Raw genomic sequence first — 14,981 nt, 5'->3', positions numbered from 1 at the left:
TTACTGTTTAAATATATATACATTTAACTAGGCCCAATATCAGCTCTTAACCTATTGTAGTGCTCTAGAAGACTATGTAAAACAATAAGCACGGCTGAAGCGTTTGTTTGTTTCTTTATTTTTTTGACATTGACCAATTGTGTTTATTGTCAAAATACGTTTTAAAGTAGGCCTACCTACGTGAAACCATTGGTAGAAACTTTCTTAATAGAGCTTTACATGTTTGTGATAGGTACACCACAAGTTTCGGAAGATCTAAGAATCGCAGCACCACCTTGTGGCCGTGGCGTGTTAATATCCCAATAAAGAAAGATACTCCACAACATGTCTGAACCTCTTAACTAGACGACTTTTTTACAGTTGAGGTAATAAAAGGATGAGCAATAAAGTTGACTGAATCAGTTGATAAGTGGCTGTTAAGGTTGAGTCAATAAGATGACTAGTAGGAATACAGCAGAGTGATACGATGATACACAAAGGCTATAATGTAGAGACGATTAGAAGTAGGCATAATAAAGATATAAGCGACCAATTTAACCGAATAAAAGAACGAACTAAACATTGCTACTTCCAGTAGGTATACTCTGCAGCCGGCCGTGCCCGCTCATATAGCCACACTGACCTTGATGGCATTGATTGATCGATTGACTGATGAGACAGGGGCCTGGGTGTTCCGTGACGACTACAAGCGTAATCATGTGTATGTATGCAGACCATTTAGAAAGAGAATTACGTTTCATTAACCTGAATAAACATTGATCATAATTTATATTATACTAGTCATTCTGAATGTAAAAGTAGTTCCCCCTAAACTCTTCCCCCACACGCACGCACGCCATCACACACACACACACACACACACACACACACACACACACACACACACACACACACACACACACACACACACACACACACACCACACGCTGTCCCACTCGCCCCCCTCTTCCCCCTTCTAGAAGTGGTCGGGGGGGAGGAAAAATCTGTGGAATTCATTTCCTGTTGAGAGAGAGAGAGAGCGAAAGAGAGAGAGACACAGAGAGCGAAAGAGAGGTTGAAGGAGGACGTCCCTGGGGTGAGCCAGGACAGAGGGAGCGCAATGGAGGAGAAAGAGGACTAGCAGGACAAACTAAAATAGTTAGTCAAACTTAAACAAAGTCCGTTCAGTGTGCTCGGCGTCAGCTTGAGGGAGTATGGCCGAGCCCCTGCTGAAGAGAACCTTCTCCCGGCTGCGATCCCGACGGAGAGCCGCCGACCCCAAAGTCTCCGGTAGGACACAGACACCAACACAAACATAACACAAGTTCAAGTTTAAAGAACGATGTTGTTCATATATATACAATCCGTGTGTAACATTTCGGAAGATGCACTTAGATTTCGGAACAGTTGAAGACAAGAAAACTATGTTAGTCTGCACAGCCGCTGTGAGCCACAGGCGGTCAGACAGAAGTTCCCGCTGTCACAAGGAAGCACGGAGACCGTTATAGATCAGATTCAGATACATTATATACATTACAGCGTTATAGATAATACATAAAGATACATAGGCCTAACACGTTTTAGGCCACATGCATATTATTTACTTCCATGCACGCTTAAAGATGAGAAACGGACAGACCACCGTTATACTACACATACACATAGGCCTACACAGTTACAGAAAAACAGAGCACATACATTGCTCATAGGCCTATCTATATACATCCCTATAGATCAGTTACAGATATGTCAGGCCTGCATGCATCGTTTGACATACACATCTCTACTTGATGGTCTACTTGAACAACATATCAGTATATCGACGAAAGAGAAAGCATGGGGAGGTTCTAGACCAGTCCGATCACTTCTGCAGGTCTCCTTGAATCGTAACCCTGTTTATGTTCTCAGCAGACAGACAGGCGGGCAGAGAGACAGACAGACCGACAGACTGACAAACTGGCAGGCACAGGAGTAGGAAACACGTCATCAGCACAGTTGTGATGTCACAGTGATGTAGAGAGAGAGAGAGAGAGAGAGAGAGAGAGAGAGAGAGAGAGAGAGAGAGAGAGAGAGAGAGAGAGAGAGAGAGAGAGAGAGAGAGAGAGAGAGATACAAAAGAGAGAAAGAGAGAGAGAGAGAGAGAGAGAGAGAGAGAGAGAGAGAGAGAGAGAGAGAGAGAGAGAGAGAGAGAGAGAGAGAGAGAGAGAGAGAGAGAGAGAGAGAGAGAGAGAGAGAGATACAAAAGAGAGAAAGAGAGAGAGAGAGGAATGGTGAAAGATACACAGATAGGTAGATAGAGAGAGAGGTGAAGAGAAAGAGAGGTAGAGAAAGAGAGTGAGAGTGAGAGAGAGAGAGAGAGAGAGAGAGAGAGAGAGAGAGAGAGAGAGAGAGAGAGAGAGAGAGAGAGAGAGAGAGTACACTCAGAGGTAGTAGTCAACCTGCAATATGAATGAACCATTGTAGGCGTGTGTGTGTGTTTATTTACCCAGCATTAAGTTGAAGTTGACTGCTTACTTTGTGAGTCTGGGATGAATAGTGAATGGAATTGTGTGTGACTGTGTGTGTTTGTGTGTGTCTGCGTGTTTGTGATACTGTATGTGTTTTTATGTGTGATTTTGTGTGTGACCGTGTGTCCGACCATGTGTATGTATGTGTGTGTGTGTGTGTGTGTGTGTGTGTGTGTGTGTGTGTGTGTGTGTGTGTGTGTGTGTGTGTGAGAGACTGTGTTTGTGTGTGTGTGTGTGTGTGTGTTACTGTATACGTGTGTCTGTGTGTGTCCCTGGTCAAAAGCATAGAGCAGTCATTTCAGCTTTTATTAGTACACACGCAAACACATACACACACACACACACACACACACACACACACACACACACACACACACACACACACACACACACACACACACACACACACAAACACTCAGACACACACGTCAGACACACATTTTTATATTTTCTGTTTTTTCTCTCCCTATGTGTGTGTGTGTGTGTGTTTGTGTGTGTGTGTGTGTGTGTGTGTTTAGATGTCTGTGTCATTCAGACTTCTTCCTCATCGTCATCATCATCTAGCCGTGTCGGCCCCACCGCCCCGTCCTCAGGACAACACATCACCGTTGCTAAGAAACAGCAGTGGGCTCAGCAGGGCTCCAGCCGGGACGCTCTCCCAGGAAACAGCCAGGCTTCATCTGGAGGCCTCGCCGGGAGGCTGCCCCCAGCCCCGGCCCCTTCTGGAGGCCTCCCCGGGAGGCCGACACCAGACCAAGACAAGCCTTCATCTGCAGGTCTCACTGGGAGACAGACACTCGCTGATGACAAGGTACCAACCCCACTGCCTCTCTCCTCTCAAGTGTCCTATCCTTATTGGCGTCTCCTTCTCTTGTCGTATCCTCTTCTCACCTTCTCTCGTTCTCTCCTACTTTCTCCTCGTTCTCTCGTTCTCTCTTAGTGTCCTCCCCTTGTCTCAAACTGTCCTCTGCTATGGTTCTCCTGTTTTCTCCTGTTTCTCCTCCTCCTATATCCTATCCTAGTGTCCTCTCCTCCCCCTCTGTCCTAGCGGTCTCCTCTCTCCTTGTGTCCTCTCTTAGAGGTCTCTTCTCTCCCAGTGACCTCTCGTGTTCCCCTAGGGTTGTGGGGTGAGGCCTGCTGTTGGTCTGGACCGGGAGCACAGCAGCAGATCCCAGGCCCAGGCCTCTGTCTGCCCCCCCAGGGGGCCCTACCTGCAGAGCCTGGAGCACAGCCGGCGAACCTGGGTAATGTCTTCAGGAAAGGCCCAGGCTTCAGATGAGGCCTCCCGGCTGGAGCCCTGCAGAGGTCAAGTGGAGCGTGGAACCATCTGGTACAACCCCATTCCAGAGGAGGAGGAGGAGCTGCTCTGGCGGAGGAGAGAGGAGGAGATGGTGCTCGGGCGGAGGAGGGAGGAGGAGGTGGCTGGAGGGAAAGGGCCTTCAACCCTCACGCAACCTACCGAAGACCCCACACCCGTTTCTAACGATGTCGCACAACCGACCGACGACATCGCAAACCAACCTGATGAGATCACAGTAGATCACTTAGGTAAGCGTTTACTTTTGTAACGTTGTGTGGTCACACGTATGATCACCCTTGATCTTCTATGCCTAGTGTTCATCATAGGCCCCGTTCACACGAAGCCGAAACGGGCGAAACCGTTACGGTTTCGATCTATCCGGTTTCGAAGTATCTCCGTAAAGACGAAGCCAAGCGAAACCGAGGAAGATCTGTAGAAACGCTGTAGTACACATTACAGGCCAATAAGGGGCGCTGCTTCTGGTACAGAAATCCAGAAGAAATGAAATAAGAAGAAGAGGCGAGCATGCGCATAAAGGCTGCCCTTATGCGCATGCTCGCAAGAGATTTCTGAGACTCCGCGGGCTTAAGAGCCATTGGCTAGGAGGTCGAGGGGTGGGGCGATGACGTCATGGTTTGCGGTTTCAGTCGGTTTCAGGCGTACACACGAATCCAAAACGAAACCGGGTAGATTTGAAACCACCTCCGAGGGTGGTTTCAGAAGTTTGCGGTTTCGGTCAGCGGATTCGCCGGCTTCGTGTGGACGGAAGGCCGAACCGTACAAGACCTTTGCGGTTTCGCCATGAAATCGGCTTTGTGTGAACGGGGCCATAGTATCACATTGGCCCTCCTGGCACAAGCGTTTGGAAGTCTAACTGCATTATAATACATGTATATATATAGCAATGGGTGTATCATATGCAGTGTTTGTAATAACGCCGTTTAAATGGATGGCGTTAGGTAGCGCCGTTATTTCTTCAGTAGCGGGGTAATCAAACTAATTACTGTTTCCGTCGTTACAACGCCGTTACCGTTACCGTTAAATGCGGTGCGTTACTATGAATTAATCCGAACGCACCCCTGGCTCCAAACTGCTAGTTAGGAGACCGGGTGGGTTAACAACGAGATAAGCGATTATGATTGGCTAAGGCAGAGTCATGTTTCATTGGAGCCAATCGGAGGCAGTGTTTTTACACACGAGCCAGGACACGCACGCCACATATACCCACAAGCACACGCCAAACAGATTAGATGAAGCAGCAGAAATGGCATGTCCGGAGCAACCCGATGAAAAGTTGGCATTTTCTGTAATATTCGGCAGATGTTCCACAGCCTTTGCAACCAAGCAAATTAAAATTCAGTTGGAAGTATATCAGGGCCTTGAATGGGCGGTTCAACCATTTACCACACATTAAGGCCAAGTGAAAACTGCTTAGAAAAATCCAAATTCTTTTACATATAGCTACTTTCTTTTTTTTACAGTAACGCAAATAGTAACTTTCCCTGGTCACTAGTTACTTTTATTATAGAGTAATTCAGTTACTAACTCAGTTACTTTTTGGAACAAGTAGTGAGTAACTATAACTAATTACTTTTTTAAAGTAACATTCCCAACACTGATCATATGCAACGTCCTCTGAAACATCGCCTGTCACTCTCTCCCCCTCTGCCTCTACCTCTCTCCCGCCTCTCTCTTCCTCTCTCTTCCTCTCTCTCTCTTCCTCTCTCTCTCTTCTTCTCCCTCCCCCTCTGCCTCTACCTCTCTCCCGCCTCTCTCTCTCTCTCTCTCTCTCCCCCCTCTCTCTCTCTCTCTCTCTCTCTCTCTCTCCCTCTCTCTCTCTCTCTCTCTCTCTCTCTCTCTCTCTCTCTCTCTCTCTCCAGAACTGCCCAGTAGTGTGGCTCCTCCCCCAGAATCAAGCCCCTCCTCCCAGAAGAAGGTGGGCATGATTGACAGGCTGAAGTCTCCCGGGACGGTCCGGAAGCTGTCCATGAAGATGAAGAAACTTCCGGAACTCCGACGCAAACTCAGCCTGCGCTCCTCCCGCTCCAACCGCCACGGGAGCAAGGCAGAGGGAGGGGAGGAGGGGCCCTCCTGGACCAATAAGGAAACGCCATCCTTGGCATCGAATCAGAACGTGCTCAGCAGATATCACCTCGATAGCTCCGCCCCCCCAGCCAGGCCAGTCCGCCGGTCCTCCAGGGGGCGCTCTAGCAAAGGAGGTACTCACTCATTGCTGCCACTAAAGTACAGTTTATTACTGAATACTACAATATTACAAATACTATTGAATAGGACTGAAGCTATTATCATAGTGGTGTTTTCTAATAAACACTAGAGGACTACAAATATTATTACAACACAATACTACTCTAGTAAAGGAGGTATTAAGATAATACCATAAGTTAAGTTGTATTTATAACTTAATACTCCAATGCAACACTCGTGATTCTCTATATAGGATTAAATATTTCGGTCTGATAAATCTTGCAAGCCAAACCAAATTGTTTTATTGCTCCTAACATACTTAAACTGTAGGACCTATACCATAATCCCCTGCATCCCTCAGGTTACCTTAGTGATGGGGATTCCCCTGAACTGCTGCCACGGCAACCGGCGGGCTCCCAGAGGGCCCCGGAGGGGGGCTATGATGTCTCGTCCTTCCGTCTGTACGTGGGGGCGGAGCAGCCGCGCGGCCCGCAGAGGGTCTCCGGGCTGCTGACTGTCCACCTGCTGGGGCTGGACGAGATGAGCAAGACCAGGTCACTATCCATCACCACCATCACTGTCCAACACTCACCCCCTCACTGTCTAACACTCACCCCCTCACTGTCTAACACTAACCTCCTCACTGTCTAACACCATCACTGTCCAACACTCACCCCCTCACTGTCCAACACTCACCCCCTCACTGTCTAACACTCACCCCCTCACTGTCTAACACTAACCTCCTCACTGTCTAACACCATCACTGTCCAACACTCACCCCCTCACTGTCTAACACCATCACTGTCCAACACTAACCCCCTCACTGTCCAACACTCACCCCCTCACTGTCTAATACTAACCCCATCACTGTCTAACACCATCACTATCCAACCCCATCACTGTCTAATACTAACCCCATCACTATCTAACACTCACCCCATCACTGTCTAACCCCATCACTATCTAACACTAACCCCCTCACTATCTAACACCATCACTATCTAACACTAACCCCCTCACTATCTAACCCCATCACTATCTAACACTCACCCCATCACTGTCCAACCCCATCACTATCTAACCCTAACCCCATCACTGTCTAACCCTAACCCCATCACTGCCTACCCTAACCCCATCACTGTCTAACCCTAACCCCATCACTGTCCAACCCCATCACTATCTAACCCTAACCCCATCACTGCCTAACCCTAACCCCATCACTGTCTAACCCTAACCCCATCACTGCCTAATCCTAACCCCCTCACTACCTACCCTAACCCCTCACTACCTACCCTAACCCCCTCACTACCTACCCTAACCCCTCACTACCTACCCTAACCCCTCACTACCTACCCTAACCCCTCACTACCTACCCTAACCCCTCACTACCTACCCTAACCCCTCACTACCTACCCTAACCCCCTCACTACCTAACCCTAACCCCATCACTACCTACCCTAACCCCTCACTACCTACCCTAACCCCTCACTACCTACCCTAACCCCTCACTACCTAACCCTAACCCCTCACTACCTACCCTAACCCCTCTACCGCGTGTCCTCTGGTGCAGATGTGACAGCGGGGGGAAGGAGGTGTTCTTGGCCATCCAGGTGGACGGGGTGACCCGGGCCCGCACCTCCCTGCTGACCCTGAGGGGGGCGGCGCTGCCCCTCAACCACACCTTCCACCTGCAGCTGGAGAGAGCCAGGCAGCTACGGCTAGTGGTGCTAACGCCGCAGGCTAACACGGGTAAATACCACGGCTAGGGGGGCTAACGCCGCAGGCTAACACGGGTAACTACTACATCAGTGGTGCTAACGCCGCAGGCTAACACGGGTAAATACTACATCAGTGGTGCTAACGCCGCAGGCTAACACGGATAAATACCACGGCTAGTGGGGCTAACGCCGCAGGCTAACACGGGTAACTACTACATCAGTGGTGCTAACGCCGCAGGCTAACACGGGTAAATACTACATCAGTGGTGCTAACGCTGCAGGCTAACACGGGTAAATACTACATCAGTGGTGCTAACGCCGCAGGCTAACACGGGTAAATACCACGCGTAGTGGGGCTAACGCCGCAGGCTAACACGGGTAAATACTACGGCTAGTGGGGCTAACGCCGCAGGCTAACACGAATAAATACTACGGCTAGTGGTGCTAACGCCACAGGCTAACACAGGTAAATACTACGGCTAGTGGTGCTAACGCCACAGGCTAACACAGGTAACTACTACGGCTAGTGGGGCTAACGCCGCAGGCTAACGCCACAGGCTAACACGGGTAAACACTACGGCTAGTGGTGCTAACGTCACAGGCTAACAAAGGTAAATACCACGGCTAGGGGTGTTAGCACCAGAGGCTAACACAGGTATATTCTACGGCTAGGGGTGCTAACACCGGGGGATCATCCAATCGGTCTCCATGGATACCAGGTAGCTGGGCCGGGACCTGACCCCTCCCTCTCTCACTCTTTCTCCCCTCAGATCCGTTGACCAATGAAACACACACTTCCGCCTCCAGCGGACCAATCAAAAACCGGGTCTGTTGTCTCGGAGGGCTGTCCATCCCTCTGCTCTTCAAAGGTCGGTCTGAATGTCCGTCTACGCGTGCAGCGTGTCTGTCTGCTGTGATACATGGCTCGAGGTCGCGGTGCGTCGTGACCCGGGTGGTGAGGTCATGGTTCGCCGTGAGGGCAGACTTGTATGCTAAGTTGATGCAGGAATGCTAAACTAGTAAAGATATTATTAACAGAGGAGGAAATGTTCCCCCTGTGATCTGCACCTACGACTACCGATCTGTACATGGGGGGGGGGGGGGGGAGGTAGTTATAATGCCAGGGTGAAAATAATAGGGCACTACGAGAAACAGGATTATCAGAATTGACATCAAACCTTTTTCCCTATTTTTCCCTATTCTCTCCTTCTGTCTCTACCTGTGGGCCTACCTGTCTGTCTCTACCTGTCTGTCTCTACCTGTCTCTCTACCGCTCTACCTGTCTGTCTCTACCTGTCTCTCTACCGCTCTACCTGTCTGTCTCTACCTGTCTGTCTCTACCTGTCTGTCTCTACCTGTCTCTCTACCGCTCTGCCTGTCTGTCTACCTGTCTGGCAGCCTGCCGTTCTCAGCAGCTGTGTGTGAAGCTGGACCCGAGAGGACTGCTCTACGTCAAACTGTCTCTGCAGGAGCACTGGAGTGTACCGTCGACCACCCCGCAGGTACGACACAGTACTGCAGCGTACTACCACCACATAGTACTACTACATAGTACTACTACATAGAGCTACACAATACAGTACTACTACATAGTCCTGCTACATTGTACTACTACATAGTACTACACAATACAGTACTACTACATAGTACTACTACATAGAACTACACAATACAGTACTACTACATAGTCCTACTACATTGTACTACTACATAGTACTACACAATACAGTACTACTACATAGTAATACACAATACAGTACTACTACATAGTACTACTACATAGAACTACACAATACAGTACTATTACATAGTACTGCTACATAGAGCTACATAATACAGTATGAGTACATAGTTCTACACTATACAGTACTTATACTTAGTACTACTACTACATTACTACTAGATAGTACTATAGAATAGTATGGCAATGTGAGAATGTGTCTCGCTGCAGGAGGGCGGCGAGAGGGTGTTTGGAGTGGAACTGCACCACCTGGTGGACAGAGAGAGGACTGCTGCTCCAGTTCCTATCCTCATTCAGAAAACCGTGAAGGAGATCGAGAGGAGGGGGATACAGGTACCTGTTCTCCTAACCTTCTCCCTGCCTGTTTACCCGTCTGTCTGTCTGTTCGACGTGTATTTGTCTGTCTGTCTGTCAGTCTGGTGGCGGGTATGAACAGGGTATGTCTATCTGTCTACCAGTCTGCTCACGTGTCTGTCTGCCTGTGTACCTGTCTGTCTGCCAGGTGGTGGGTATGAACAGGGTATGTCTATCTGTCTACCAGTCTGCTCACGTGTCTGTCTGCCTGTGTACCTGTCTGTCTGCCAGGTGGTGGGGCTGTACAGGTTGTGTGGCTCTGCGGCCGTGAAGAAGGATCTGCGAGACAGTTTTGAGAAGGACAGTTCAGCCGTGTGCCTCTCCGAGGAGCAGTACCCCGACATCAACGTACTCACAGGTACCCTGGAGTACTACCACCAGAACTACTACCACCGCTGGAACGAATGCTAGGACTATCACTAGTACTGTCCCTCACAGTACTACCACTGTGCTAATACCAGACGTACTACCACGAGTACAACCACTAGTACAGTCACTAGTATCACTATTACTAATGCGTATTGTAAAACAGAACCCTGTCTTCGACATACTCACAGGTAGTACTGTACTACAACCAGAACTGCACACAATGAATACCCAGCATGAGAACTGGGTATTCATTTAATTTAATATTCCTGTGTAATTAACAGTACTGTGTATTTAATTGTACTGTTGTTCTTAGCACTGTGCTTTTAATGAGACTACTTCATCGTGCTGTGTACTTAATAGAACTGTGTATTTAATCAACCTGTGTATGCAATAGTACCGTGTATTTAATAATGTTGTGTATTTGATCGTCCTGTGTATCTTTTAGTACTGTGTATTTAATACTGTGACCTGCAGGTATATTAAAGGACTACCTCAGAGCCCTGCCGTCCCCACTCATCACCAGCCGTCTCTATGACGATGTGCTGGCCGCCATGAGACTCCGCCCCCTGCAGACTGGCCCCGCCCCCCCGTGCCCCGCCCCCTCTGGCTCGGTCAACTGCCCGGTGGAGTTGCTGGACTGCCTGCCCCCCCCAGAGAAGGTATGGGGCGCTAGAGAGATGAACTCTCTCTGTTTGTGTGTGAAATTCATTCATTAATAAATACACATGTGAACACATTTTGACATGTTGTCCTCCATCTCTCTCTCTCTCCCCTCCCTCGCTTCCTTCCTCTCTCTCTCTCCTCTCTCTCTCTCTCTCTCTCTCTCTCTCTCTCTCTCTCTCTCTCCCTCCCTCTCTCCCCCCTCTCTCTCTTTCTCTCTCTCTCTCTCTCCCTCTCTCCCTCTCTCCCCCCTCTCTCTCTCTCTCTCTCCCTCTTCCCTCCCTCCCTCTCCTCCCTCCCCCTCTCTCCCCCCTTTCTCTTTCTCCATTGTTTTTTCCCTCTCTCTTCCCCTTCCTCTCTCTCTCTCTCCCTCTCTCTCCCTCTCTCTCTCTCTCTCTCTCTCTCTCTCTCTCTCTCTCTCTCTCTCTCTCTCTCTCTCTCCCCCCCCTTTCTCTCTCCCCCCTCTCCCTCCCTCCCTCTCTCCCCCCCTCCCCCTCTCTCTTCCTCCCCCTCTCCCCCCTTTCTCTCTCCCCCCGCTCCCTCCCCCTCTCTCTCTCTGTCTCTCTCTCTCTCTCTCCCCCCTCTCCCCCTCTCCCCCCTCTCCCTCCCGCTCTCCCCTCTCTCTCCCCCCTCTCCCCTCCAGGCCACTCTGTCGCTGCTGCTGGACCACCTCAGCCTGGTGGCCTCCTTCAGGTCCTCCAACAGGATGACCCCCCAGAACCTGGCCGTGTGCTTCGGCCCGGTGCTGCTGGCCTCCACCGACGGGGTGCCGGCGGCCCGGGAGGGGGGCAGGGAGGCGGGGAAGGACAGCCCACCCGTCACGGCCGTGGACTTCAAGCGCCACATCGAGGTGCTTCACTACCTGCTGGCGCTCTGGCCCGGTAAGACTAACCATCACCTCCAGGGGGGGTAGTTAGCTGTAGACCTACTGACCATCACCTCCAGGGGGGGTAGTTAGCTGTAGACCTACTGACCATCACCTCCAGGGGGGGTAGTTAGCTGTAGACCTACTGACCATCACCTCCAGGGGGGGTAGTTAGCTGTAGACCTACTGACCATCACCTCCAGGGGGGGTAGTTAGCTGTAGACCTACTGACCATCACCTCCAGGGGAGGGTAGTTAGCTGTAGACCTACTGACCAACACCTCCAGGGGAGGGTAGTTAGCTGTAGACCTACTGACCATCACCTCCAGGGGGGGTAGTTAGCTGTAGACCTACTGACCATCACCTCCAGGGGAGGGTAGTTAGCTGTAGACCTACTGACCATCACCTCCAGGGGGGGTAGTTAGCTGTAGACCTACTGACCATCACCTCCAGGGGACAGCTGGTTAGCTGTAGGGTAGACCTACCCTAACAGACACTCACACTACGTCACTAGACCAAAGGAGAACCGCTGGTTCTTGACCTGTAGAACATGGAACCGCTCTACGTCTTCTAAGCCCTTTCAGAGGTTATTGAACTGGTCTCTGAATGGTTTTGCTGCAGTTCCGTCGGGCGGAGATCCGGAGGAGGAGGAAGTCGACGCAGCTCCTCTCTACGGCCCACACCCGTCTCCACCCCCATCCCCGCCCTCCCCCCCTGTTACCCACACCCCCCTGGGCCAGCCGCCCAGCCGCGCGGCTCTACGATTGGCTCTGCCACAGAACCCCAATCAGCAAGTGGTTGTTTCTCGTCGGGGGCGTGGGCTTGCCCGATTGGACAGCCCTCCACCGATCAATCGCTACGCTGGTGACTGGAGTGTCTGCGGGAGGGACTTCCTGTCTGGACAGGATGCAGATTATGATGAAGTTGCTGGAAGCGGGAGTGAAGAAGGTGTGTTTTTTTTTCGAATGAAAGCCTTGAGTAATCTGAAAAAGTGTCTAGAATAATACAAATATCTATTGGTGGTGGCTTCTCCTCTCCAACCAGCCTCTTCTTTTTACGTTCCAGGGAGCGACGAGGAGGAGAAGAAGGAGGAGGGGTGGTCTTCGGGAAGGATGTTCATGGAGGAGTTTGACGCTCCGTTCAGCTGCAGACTGAGCCTGAAGGACTTTGACCGCCTCATCCTCGACCTGGACCGCGAGTTAGCCAAGCAGATCAACATATGTCTGTAGCGAGTGTGTGTGTGTGTGTGTGTGTGTGTAATCTAGACATGACCAGCGGAGCTCAGAGACTTCTGGTGATGTTGACCAAGACATGACCAGCGGAGCTCAGACACTTCTGGTAATGTTGACCAAGACATGACCAGCGGAGCTCAGACACTTCTGGTAATGTTGACCCAGACATGACCAGCGGAGCTCAGAGCCGGTTGGTGATGTTGACCAAGACATGACCAGCGGAGCTCAGAGCCGGTTGGTGATGTTGACCAAGACATGACCAGCGGAGCTCAGAGCCGGTTGGTGATGTTGACCAAGACATGACCAGCGGAGCTCCGATACGGCTTGGGATGGGGACTGCTGGTCATATGTTGAGGCTGTCTGACAGCTGCCCGCTTCACCGTTTCAAACACCACGCAGTGCCTTTGTGATAGTATTTTTTGTATTTATGTGGCACGTCAGGGTAGATGTATATGAAGTATGATGGGAGGTCAGTTTGCACTGTTTAAGCCTTATTCTAAACAAATACGAGTAGTACTATTCCTAAGAACCAAACGACTCAAATATACCAAATACTATTAAATAAGCTATCAGCTATGCTTCACTTCAACGTTCTCAACATCACATGTGTGACCCATTAATATATGGCTCCATCGCTGGTTACCATATCAACCTGGTTACAATGGTCCGCTGGTTACCACCTGCCGGTTAATGATATTAACCAACCGCAACCGACTAACCTGGTTGACATGTTAACACGGAACAATCTTTGTAAACTATGAAGTGCAGATTATTAGCTGTGTCTGTTGCTATATATTTTTGCCCTTTTTTGCTGGGTGTATTCAAATTATAACCAAAACAATCTGATTGGACAGCTGTGCTGCCAGATAGGTTGCCACGGTGACGCCAAGTAGACTAATGGAGGATGTTATTGATGTAAGTTTTTTTTTTCTGTTTTGCATAATGAACATTACCAGGTGGAGCCAAACAGTATTACTTTTAATGTTGTTTTTAATGCTAATTGTGTTGCAGTTAAGCCATACGATGTTGTCAGTGTTAGGGCTGGCAGTGTGAGGCCCCCTCGTGGTGTATTGCAGTATTACACACTCCTTTCAGGAACCGTGTTGGGTAGCTCTGACGGTAACAGGACGGGACGTTAGTCCAACGGTACGGAGAAATCAGAGTTCTAACACGTCTGTAGTTTAGTGGTGTTACCCATCTGTAGTTTTTCGATTTCCAGCTGTAGTTTAGAACTCCCTCATCAAAGTGTTTCATCTTTAGTTTAGTGTTCTTACTCATCTGTTGTTGAGTTTGTATCCATCTGTGGTTTAGACTTCCATCAGTAGTTTAGAGTTCTAACCTGTGTGTAGCTTAGTGTCCTTACCCATCTGTAGTGTGTTTTTCCGTCAGTAGTTTTGAGTTCCATCTGTTGTTTAGAATTTCATCTGTGCTATACTTTTACCATCTGTAGTTTAGAGTTCTAGTTTCGAGCTACATCTGTAGTTCTGAGCTCCATCTGTATCTGTCGTATAATGTTCCATCTGTCATTGAGAGTTCCATCTGTAGTTTAGAGTTCTTAACCATCTGTAGTTTAGAGTTCTTAACCATCTGTAGTTGACAGTTCTATCTGTAGTTTATAGTTCCATTTGTAGTTAAGAGTTCATACCCATCTGTAGTTTCGAGTTGTTACCAATCTGCCGTTTAGAGTTCCATCTGTAGTTTAGAGTTGGTACTCTTTTGTAAGGCAACACAAGGAATTCCAAGGCCATATGTCATGTTCAGTAAAGTGTACATTTTCAGATGTCGTGTAGTATGGAATATTTTACATGTCATGTTCTAAGCACAACAAATAACCATTTACAGTTTGTTTTATCAAATGTATTATACGTGATGTAATGGTGTGTGTATTTTATTTTACGTGTTGCACAACTTCAGTACGCACTTATGTTTTACTGTTGGTGATGAAGATGATGGAGAGGACAAAGATGTAACCAAAGTATTAAAGCACAGTTGCCCAGGCAGCCAGATGTCTGTCTCTTATCAGACAAGTTAATAAAAACCTTTTTATTGTAG

General features: G+C 49.2%; 1 protein-coding gene across 1 annotated transcript; it reads left to right on the top strand.

Moving 5' to 3' along the window:
• The first annotated feature begins 933 nt into the window (after positions 1-933).
• syde1 (synapse defective Rho GTPase homolog 1) lies at positions 934-14,980 on the top strand. Its single transcript, XM_030340490.1, has 14 exons — positions 934-1,269; positions 3,005-3,297; positions 3,605-4,034; positions 5,667-6,005; positions 6,353-6,545; positions 7,562-7,740; positions 8,480-8,578; positions 9,108-9,211; positions 9,661-9,783; positions 10,036-10,162; positions 10,648-10,832; positions 11,477-11,714; positions 12,319-12,645; positions 12,763-14,980. Exons 1-14 carry the CDS (start codon positions 1,194-1,196, stop codon positions 12,924-12,926), a joined length of 2,877 nt encoding a protein of 958 aa, XP_030196350.1. The 5' UTR covers positions 934-1,193; the 3' UTR covers positions 12,927-14,980.
• The last annotated feature ends 1 nt before the right edge of the window (position 14,981 follows it).

This window comes from Gadus morhua, chromosome 18, assembly GCF_902167405.1.
Source record: "Gadus morhua chromosome 18, gadMor3.0, whole genome shotgun sequence".
Taxonomy (NCBI): Eukaryota; Metazoa; Chordata; class Actinopteri; order Gadiformes; family Gadidae; genus Gadus; species Gadus morhua.
The sequence above is the reverse complement of the archived record's forward strand: the minus strand, read 5'-3'. Positions and strand labels throughout refer to the sequence as shown.

Excerpts from the sequence above, each read along its gene's own strand:
- syde1 (XM_030340490.1), top strand. The coding sequence starts at position 1,194 with ATGGCCGAGCCCCTGCTGAAGAGAACCTTCTCCCGGCTGCGATCCCGA. Across the intron at positions 7,741-8,479 it reads AACGCCGCAGGCTAACACGG|ATCCGTTGACCAATGAAACA; the intron begins GTAAATACCACG and ends TTCTCCCCTCAG. Across the intron at positions 10,163-10,647 it reads CGACATCAACGTACTCACAG|GTATATTAAAGGACTACCTC; the intron begins GTACCCTGGAGT and ends TGTGACCTGCAG.